This window comes from Rhea americana, unplaced genomic scaffold (assembly GCF_003343005.1).
Source record: "Rhea americana isolate MKP2758 unplaced genomic scaffold, rheAme1 scaffold_439, whole genome shotgun sequence".
In the NCBI taxonomy this organism is placed as follows: Eukaryota; Metazoa; Chordata; class Aves; order Rheiformes; family Rheidae; genus Rhea; species Rhea americana.
The window spans coordinates 159083-168178 of NW_028186578.1; the positions used below are offsets into that span (position 1 = coordinate 159083).

Genomic DNA, 9096 nt, shown 5'->3' on the forward strand with positions numbered 1-9096 from the left:
GAAGCTTGGCGGCGGCGAGGGCTGGCCAGGCGCCGCGACGCTCCCGGGCTGGCGCCGGTGCTGTGCCGCGGCCAGGACGGACGGGGTGGGTGGTGAGGGGGGGTAACGGGGCTCGAACGGCTCCAGCATCCTGGGGCTTCGGAACCGAAATGCGGAGGCCAGCCGGACCCCGCCGCGGTGCAGCCGCTCTGCCAAGTCCCCGCCGAGTCTCAGCCATCCCCAGGGGCTCGCCCGGGCTCCGGCAGGTCAAGCGCTGCGTTGAGACTATCATAAACCACCCCGGTTACTAGTCCTGCCTGAGCCATCCCCGGACCAAGCAGGGTGAGGGATGGATACGGGGCGCCCAGCGGCGTTGGGTGCTCCTCGGCCCTGGTGAGTCCCTGCCCCGTCCTGGGCTTCCCTGGGGCTGGAGGCATCAGGACACCCCTCGGGCAGGGACTCGAAGCACAGATAAATGCCGCGATGGGCTCCCAGCCTCCCGGTACAGCCAGAGGGAGCATGAAGCAYCCATCGCCCAGCCTCAAGCACTTTGTACATCTCCCAAGCCACGGGCAGAGGCAGATGTACAAAGTGCTTTTTGGACCACGGCCCTGGGCTGCTGCTGTAGGACRTGGGGCCTTGGGAGAGGACATCGGAGCAGCAACAGCCCTGGTCGCTCTCCCATGTGTGCCCAGGCCGGGTCCCCATCCCACCGTCAGAAAGCAGGCTGCRCTGCAGAGGCTTTTTACACTTTTATTGCTCTAGCTGGAGGTTTTCTTCCCACTTTTCTGCTCCCATCATCCCTTCTCTTTCCTGGGGACACCATTCCCTCAAGCCAAGCCAGCTGGCCAACRTGTCACGGAGCGGAGGGACAGCGGTGGCTTCCCACCAGTGTCCRGATGTCGCTGCAAGTGTCCTGCCTCCCTCTTAGCTCTCCCACCGTGTGCATTTAGGAGAGGGGGAAGGCAGCTCTTGGGGGCAAAGCCTGGCTCTTTCCCACCTCAGCCCCCTCGGACGGTGAACACAGGGAAACGTCTCTCCTGGCCCCAAAAYTGTTCAAGTCCAGGCTCCCTCCAAGCCACCTCCTCTGCAACCCAGGGCAGAGCAGCCTCCTTTGAGGGGATGTGCCGTTTCCAGCGGGCTCCCAGCACACCCTGAGCAAAGGGCAAATAYTTTCAGGGAGGAACAGCTGGAGTTCAGCAGGTCTTCCTGAGCAAACCCCCGAATGGGCACAAGCCAAATCCCCTAGGATGTTCATGGGAACCCAACGCAACGCAAGCAGGAGGCACCACGCCAGAGCAGAGCCCTTGGCCGCCCGCCCTCCCCCCGGTGCCGGACGTGGCTGGCGCGGCGTCCCCTCTCTCGTCACATCTCCAGCCGCCGGCGAAGGCAAGTGCTGTCAGCAGAACTGGAAGAGAAGCAAAGCCGTGGGGTGAGGGTGAGCCGAGACTCCACGCCGGCACCCACCCACACCCGCGGCTGACCCCGTCCGGAGGCTGCCCCTAGCCAATCCTCCAYGCATCGTGCTGGTGCTGTCTGCATCCCAGAGCACCCAGTAAGTGCGRGGTGTCAGCAAGGGGCACCCAGCGCCGCGCGCAGGGTGGCTGAGTGGTAGCACCCAACGTTTGCAGCCCTGGGTCCTGGAGCTCATCAGAGGCCACGAGGGCGGGGGGTGCAGGCATGGACCTGAGGGCTCAGGGATAAGAGGGTGGTGGGAGCCCATGGCAGGGGGACCCTGTCCCAGGCAGACCCATGGAGGAACGTTTTTGGGGACCCAGAGTGACATCCACGCATCAACTCCCTCRGGGTCCAGACCTTCCAGCGGTTCCCGCACTCGTTGCACAGCACGAAGGTCGTCATGGGCTCGTCAGCGCTCCGYGTCTGCACCTGGGGATGGAGTGGGCAGCAGGGTCAGCAAAGCCCCCGCAACGGCCCCAGGCCGGGGAAGCCCCGAGGTGGCTTTGCAGGGCTCACCTGGTTGTAGGTGCAGTTCTTCTTCTTGCACTTGCCGCACTGGAAGAGGTCGGTGACGGTGCCACCCGTCTTGGCCATCTGGTGCTCCCGGATGGCCTCCTGGGTCATGGCGTTCCTCAGCTCCTTCAGCTCGTCACTGGCCATCTCCTGCCACGAGCAGTGGCCAGGCTGGGGTCAGCACTGCGACTTGGCTCTGCCCTGCAGCCACTGCTCTTAGCCAAGACGGCCACTGTCCCAGTTGGGTGGAAACCCCTAGATCCCACCACCCTCCCCATCTTATCAGGATCAAATTCATCCTCTGGGGAGGGGACAGGCCTGCCCAGAGGACTAATCAGCCCATCCTCAGATGCTGATTAGTGTCTGCAGGGGCTTGTCTCCCTGTGGAGGGAGCCTGGGCTCCTAGGACCCTTCTCCAGCGCTCAGTCCTGCTGCTGTGCCTTGGTCTGCCCTTATCCAGTCCCAGCTCTTCCCCACGCATAGCTGCTGCCTAGCGCCTGGCCCTGAGACAGGCCAGGGGTCCGTAAGGCTCTGGGGAGCAGCACCCAAACCTTCTGGCTGACTCATCTCTGCTCTCTCCCAGGACGCTCGTTATGCCCCAGCCAACACCTTTTCCAGGAAGGCATGAGCCCACGAAGCGCCTCCGGCTGGATGGATGGTTGTTTTGTACCACGCAGTGGGACAAGCCCATACTCCACSTGGATACCACTAAGCCAAGGCCCAGCTGGCATCTGGACACCAACACGCTCCCCTCCCAGAGCGGATTTTGGGGAGCAAAGTGGGGAGCTCTATCCCCCCTCGCAGGCTCCCAGAAGCAACGTGGACACAGYCCACTTCCCCAAGCCCTTGCCCTACAGTGTACCTCCGCAGTCATCCGGGCAATGAGCCTGGGCGTGATGGCCCCACACAGCACGTTCCTCCGCAGGTTGGGGTTCTTGGGGTCCTTCAGGTTGCTGATCCTGCTCCTCACCCTATTGCGGTACTTCATGTCTGTGCTCTTTAGCTCCTGGAAGATATGTGGTGCCCGTCAAGGAATAGAGGACACAACATGGCGGGGACACCAGCGCCCTGGGCACYGGCTGCTGCTCTGCCTAACTGCGCTGCTGCTTGGCTGCTAGCAATGCTCGTTGCCACCAGGGCTAACGCCCACGTGCACCTGAAGGTGGATTTCAAAGGAGGCAGCCCACCACTCTCAAACAAGGCCGTGCTCCCTGGTCCCACAGGAAATGTGCCAGTGCTTCCCTCTTCTTGGATKTAGGGTCATGCACAGCTCAGGATGTGGGGATTAAAGCATTTTTTGCATTTCTYAGCTGTGACATCCAGGCAAGGCTGTTGGGCAACAGGCACTTCTGTCAAGCTTGATGTTGTGATATGAGTTTACGGTGCAGAGGGCTCGGCCCTCTTGCTTCTTATCAGGCTTGGAACTTGCAAAAAAAACCCCAAAAAACAAAAAAATAAAACAAAACAAAACAAAAAAGGAAAAAAAAGAAGGAAAAAAGGGCTCCTGATGCCTAAACAGATGTGGGGAAACAGGCTGAAGTGACAGTCCTGGGTTCAGCTCCCAYGAGGCTCCGAGCGCGCATAGCCAGGGAGTTTTGGATGCGTGGGAAAGGTAGAGTGTAACCTGCCCTCCCCATACCCATGGCAGAGGAGAAACCACCTCCATGGTCACTCTCAGCCTCAGAAGCTGCTGGAGACCCTGAAATATTGAGTAGGGAGTGACCTGGGTACTGCTCCATCCCATGCCATCGTGCTGGACYGAGGACAACAAGACCTCAGCATGGAGATACGGCCACCTAGAGCCCAAAGCAGCCCAGCCTCTGGCTCAGGAGGAGGCCTTGTTTGGCTTTGGGAAGGAAGGAAATGCTTGATCTCCCCATGGAGAAAGGCGATTCCCTGAGCAGACGGGTTTTAGSAGGGCGGGGGGATGCACAGTCCCCCCCATGGACGCCAGTCCCCCTGCCCATGGGGCTGGTCCCACTTGGCATCTGCTTGGCAGCACATCAGCACCATTAGCCCGGGGTCCGGGCTCCCTCTGCAGGCAACAAAAACCATCAGGTCTCAGCAGAACCCACCACCCTCTGCCCCCGGGCCTGGCACCCTCCGCCTGGGACCGCTCAGGGGGCCGATGCCTCTGTCCCCRGCAGTGGAGGGAGGCTGGGGGACCCCCGCGCGCCCCAAAGGATATGGTCTTCAATCTCAGATGCCATCTTCTCGCAGTTGACACCAAACTCCTTGTAGTCGTCTACAGGGCAGAGAGGCAGAAGAGTGACTCTGCGCCTGGCCACCCGGGCAGGGCGTCACACCAGCCGCGTTTCGCGGTGCCAGCGCCCAGCCAGCCCTGGCGACGGGGCCAAAATCTTTCCTCTCCCCACTAAGCAACTCAGCTAACCCAAGRCACCACCCCTCCTTAAAAATATTAATTTTACCCTCCTTGAACTTGGAGTTACCCCTGCAGAAGCCTGAATTCAGGCRCGGGGGCTCATTCTTTTTCCCATGCAATTAAATCAGAGGCTTGAAGCCTRGATAGCCCAGAGGGGCTGGCTCGGCCCCGCGTCCCCTCGGCCGGGGCGCTCAGTGCCCGCTCACCGTCCATGCGGAGGGCGGCCGTGAGCATCTCGATGCACTTGTCCCGCACCGAGTCGCCCGTGAGGTAGCAGGGGGGCAGGAGGCAGACGGCGGGTGAGAAAGAGGGGCTGGTGGGGGTCCGYGGCGTCTCCGCTTTGGCCTTGCTGCTGTTGGCTCTGCAGAGGGCACACGGGCGGGGGAAGGTGGTCACGGGGTTACGGGAGCAAGCCCGGGCACCCCACGGCAGCAGTGGGGAGCAAATCCCACCCCAGGCTGGAGCTGGGGCCCCGGGTGCATCCTCGGACCCTTTCCTACCTTTCTTCCTTGCCATCGTTGGAGCTTCTCCGCGTGCTGGTGGGCACTGACGAGGGGCTGGAGCCTGCGGAGACTCTCCTGGGGCAGCATGGGGGCACAGATGGTGAGGATGACACCATGGGGGGGACACAGGGGGACACGGGGCAGAGACCTCAGAGACCCAAGTGCTCACTATCCCCCCAGGCGGGAGGATTTGCTCTTCATGGGGAATTTCCTGGTGCCCGTTGCAGGATCAGGGCTTGCAGCCTTCTCCAGCTGCCCCCCRCGAGTGACCCAAGGTGGGGGCAGCCCCAAACCAGGGCCATGGGCCCCCAGCAGCGCCAGGCTGGGGGAGCTTGGCCACCAGCTGGGTACCAGCTTCCCCACCGGCAGTGCAGTCCGGCCACCGTGTCCTTTCCCAGCCTCCCCCTATCTATCAGCTCTGCCAGGGCAGAGCCCTTTGCACATCTCCGTATCTTCCTCGGGAAATGCAGACCCCAGGAGGAGAGGGCAATGCCTGCCCAGAGCCCGGGGTTTTGCCTCCCCTTCCTCACCTCTCCCCTGACGGCCTCTTCTGTGGKGAGGAAGAGGAGGAGACGGTGGTGGCAATGGCCGTGGAGCACCTTGAGTCTGCAGAGTCTCTCCTGGGAGGACCGCGGAGGGAAGAGCCACACGTCAGAGCACCGAGACGGGCTCCGYCAGCGGGTCCAGACCCCGTCCGCAGCCCGTCGAGGGGCTCGGCGGCAGGCTGCAGTCCTGCCTCTCCCACTCCCATCCAGCCCGCAGCACCCACCTCTCTTTCTTGCTGTCCGGAGGTGACTTTTTCGAGGTTGCYGGGGGGGTCCTGCTGCAGGGAAAGGAGAGATGCGGCCAGCGAGCCAAGCCAGCGCCCCGCACATGCCRTGCCATTTGGCTTTAAAAGCGCCTGTTTCTATCCACTGATGCCACGGGAAGTGTGAGCACCACGGATACATCCAGCTGGGCAAGCTGGATCCAGCCCACTTGGCTGCGGGCCCCAAAGCCACCCCGCAGCCTCTGGTTTGCCTCCGTAACGGGGCCAGGGCTGCCCCCAAAACACCCCCCAACGCTTGGTCGAGGCCCAGAGCACSCTGCAGCCCCGCCGGCAGCGAGACCCTTCGGCAAGTACCTCTCTGGGTCGAGGTTGGCAGAGTGGCCCTTGGGGACGGCCGAGCGCGAGCTGGGCTTGCCGGGCTTCCTGGAGGGAGAGCAGCCTTGGGAGGAGCGCCTCAAAACCAGCCCCCTGCCCTCCGGTCCGCCCAGGGCCGCCCCGCCGGCGTTGCCCACCCACGGGCGCTCGCGCCAGCCCACACCTCTCCTTGTGCTTCGCCCTGTGCTTCTCGGCCGGGCTCTTGCCGTGTTTCGCCRGGTGCAAGTTCGCCCCTTCGCTCGACCAGCTGGGAAAGTCCAATCTTTTCTCCTTCTCCTTCTTCTCCTTCTCCCCTTCCACCTCCTTCTCCTTCTTCGGGGTTGCAGAGGACTCTGGCGGGAGGGGACACAGYCCAAATCAGTGCAGGGCACTTTGGAGCCGCCTCCCAGCGAGCGGGAAAGCAGCCGGGAGGGCTCAGCACCGGGCTCAGCCCTCGATGGCTTTGCGCTGATTTATATCGCTCTGTCCCATAGTAGAAAAAAATCAGAATCAAAACCCATTTGAGTCCTCGTAGTGCCTGGCAGGACCCGTTACGGAGGCTGAAGCAGCACAAGAACATCACGGAGGTGCGGGGTCTGCCCGAATGCCGGGCTCGATCCCACCCAGCACCCGCCCCCACTCTGGCCAGCTCTCTGTAGCCCCCCACGGAGGAGCACGTTAGGGGGTTCGTGGAGCAGGACACCCTAGGGAGGGGTCTGGGGAGGAGATCCCGCTTTCCCGGCATCACTCACCCAGCAGCCGCTTCCAGTTCTTGATGAGGATTTTGGCCGAGGCCACCACCTCTTCATCCGAGCAGTGCTTCCGCACCGAGTTGACGGCCACCCCGATGCGCGTGGTCTGGGGACGCACACGGGTCGTCGTTAGGGAGGGGGAAAGCAGCACCGCGAGGAAGGGCACCAGTCCGCGACCAGGCACGCAGCATCCCGCAGGAAAGGGAGGACACGCAGGAGCAACGGCCCCGGCCACCGCTGGGCCACCGCCGCCCACGGCCCCTCTCACCTGGAGCAGCTGGATAGTCATCGTGTAGCCGGTCAGCGACTTCAGCAGATCCAGCGCCCCTTCCTAGAGCAACGAGAAGCCACGAGAGCCCTTTAGGAGCCAAAGAGAAACCTCGTGGCCACGCGGAGCTGGGCAGGAGGAACCTCCAGCTTTCCTCTTCCTGGCAAAAGCCACCACCTGAGAGGGCATCCAAAGCGCTCTGGTACAAAGCAGCCCTGTGCCACCCAAAGGGGTGGCATCGAAAGCGGGCAGGACGGCCAGCCGGGGAACGATGGCACMGTTAGCAAAGAGGTGCACCGTTAGCAGAGAGGTGCGTGCCTCAGTTTCCCCTCTGCACAACGGGGCGGGCTGCACCCAGCGCCCTGCCACTGGCTGCACAGATACCGCAGCAATAAGGGCTGGAAGCACCCAAATCCATTTGCCCGGATTTTCATGACGGTGCATGCACAGAGCCGGTCTCATTTCCAAATGCCCTGGGAAGAGTTAAAACCCACCTGAAGGTCACTCATCAAAAAAAAAAAAAAAAAAAAAAAGAAAGAAAGAAAGGAAAAAAATGTATCTTGCCCAGTATTTCTTAAAATCTCAGCTATTTTCTGTCTTCTTTCTGGCGTTTCCTGCCACCAGCAGGTCAGTTTAGAAAGCAGCAAGTTGCTGCCTTGCAACACTCCTGCCTGGTCTAAAAACCCCAGCGGAGCACATCCTCCCRCCGGCTTCTGCCGGGAAATCGCCGCCGGCAGCCCCCAGGCCTCTCCGGGCGGCTTTCCCGAGCGCCAGCCCCGGCGGGCACCTCTCGCCGGCCTCCCTGGGCAGCTCCGAGGCAGCACAGAGCCGGGAGGAACCCCCACGCCGGCTCCATCTGCACCCGAAACCCTCGGCCGGCCCCTCCGTCTGCGTGTCCCCGCGGCAGCGACCTGTCCCCGGGGAATAACCCGGCTCGGGGTCGYGTCTCAGCCCGGGTGCCGGGTGGGAAGCAGCTTTCGGCACTTCCCGGCTCCGCTCGGCCCTCGGGCTCCCACCGGCTGCARCGCTAAATATAGCCGGGGCCGGATCCCGGCAGGGTCGTTTTCCCCCTGGGTATTTTTAGAGGTGGATAAGCAGACGTGAGTTTGCAGGTATCGCCGGCGGGATTGCAGCGCCCCGGGGCAGCGGGAATCTCCCATCCCGGGAGAGGAAGGGAGCCGGGATCGCGGCGCGCTGCTCTCGGGTGGAGGACACGGACACGGCCTCCCGCCAGCGCTCGGCTCCGGCACGGCCGCCTGGCCCCGGGGACGCGTCTCTGACGGTGAGGACGGGTTTTTCCCCAGCTCTGGCAGCTCCGTGCAGCGTTGAGGACGAGGGTCTGTCTGTCTGTCCGTGCGCAGCGGGTCCTCCCYGCCGTGCAAGGGGCGCAAGGGACGGCTCCGGGCTGGGGCTCGTCCCGGTCCTGGTCCCTGAGCGGTGTAAACCAGGCGGGTTCGGGAGCCCAAAGGACGACCCGAGGCGCCGGCCGCGCGGGATCGGTGCCCTYGAGCCGGCGGGGAGCAGAGCGGCGCCGTGAGCACCCGCGGAGGAGCCTCGTTCGACCGCCGGCGGCCCCTGAAAGCTGCTCCGGGGCCGGCAAAGAGCGGGAGCAAGCAGGGGCCGGGAGCGCGGCTCCACAAACAGCCCCGGGGGCGGCACCGAGGGCCGGGGGCAGCGGCCGGACCCGCCGCCTGCCCACCCGCCCGGGAGGCCGTGCTTCGTTGGGGCAAAGGCCGGCAGAAATGGTCAAATATTAACTTTAAGGGCCGGGCTCCGCTCGCCGGCGTGTAACCGGATTGCCAGGGCACGGATCCTTGCCTGGCGTAAAGGGAGCAAAGCCGGGCGCCGGCTGCGTCGCCCCGGCCGGGGCTCCGCTCCCCTCCGCCGGCACCTTTGCACGCGCTGGTGCAAGAAGCGGCGGCGGCGCRTTGCCAGCCCCGCGCCCCGGATCGGGTTCGTGCGGCTGGGCCACCGCCAGGCACCTGTCGCCCGCCGCGAAGCCACCAGCACGGCACGGCATGGCACGGCACGGCATGGCACAGCGCGGCAAGGCCGCTCCTCGGTCCCCGGGGTGCAGCCCGGGACGGGCCCGAGCGGAGGCAGTAAAAGACCCGTGG

At 63.7% G+C, this 9096-nt stretch overlaps 1 protein-coding gene across 4 annotated transcripts; it reads right to left on the bottom strand.

The window, feature by feature from the left end:
* Positions 1 to 718: 718 nt before the first annotated feature.
* Positions 719 to 8196, bottom strand: TCEA3 (transcription elongation factor A3). Of its 4 annotated transcripts, none has more exons than XM_085315764.1 (13): positions 6980 to 8195; positions 6712 to 6817; positions 6144 to 6312; positions 5960 to 6028; positions 5606 to 5656; positions 5367 to 5456; positions 4834 to 4911; positions 4540 to 4694; positions 4134 to 4195; positions 2813 to 2962; positions 1954 to 2100; positions 1795 to 1866; positions 719 to 1387 (listed from the first exon to the last, which is right to left on the bottom strand). In XM_085315764.1, exons 1-13 carry the CDS (start codon positions 6998 to 7000, stop codon positions 1379 to 1381), a joined length of 1179 nt encoding a protein of 392 aa, XP_085171890.1. In that variant the 5' UTR covers positions 7001 to 8195; the 3' UTR covers positions 719 to 1378. The 4 variants fall into 4 exon arrangements, with proteins under 4 accessions (XP_085171890.1, XP_085171889.1, XP_085171891.1 ...); XM_085315763.1 differs by having other exon boundaries at positions 5606 to 5659; positions 6980 to 8194; XM_085315765.1 differs by lacking the exon at positions 5960 to 6028 and having other exon boundaries at positions 5606 to 5659; positions 6980 to 8196.
* Between the last annotated feature and the right edge of the window lie 900 nt (positions 8197 to 9096).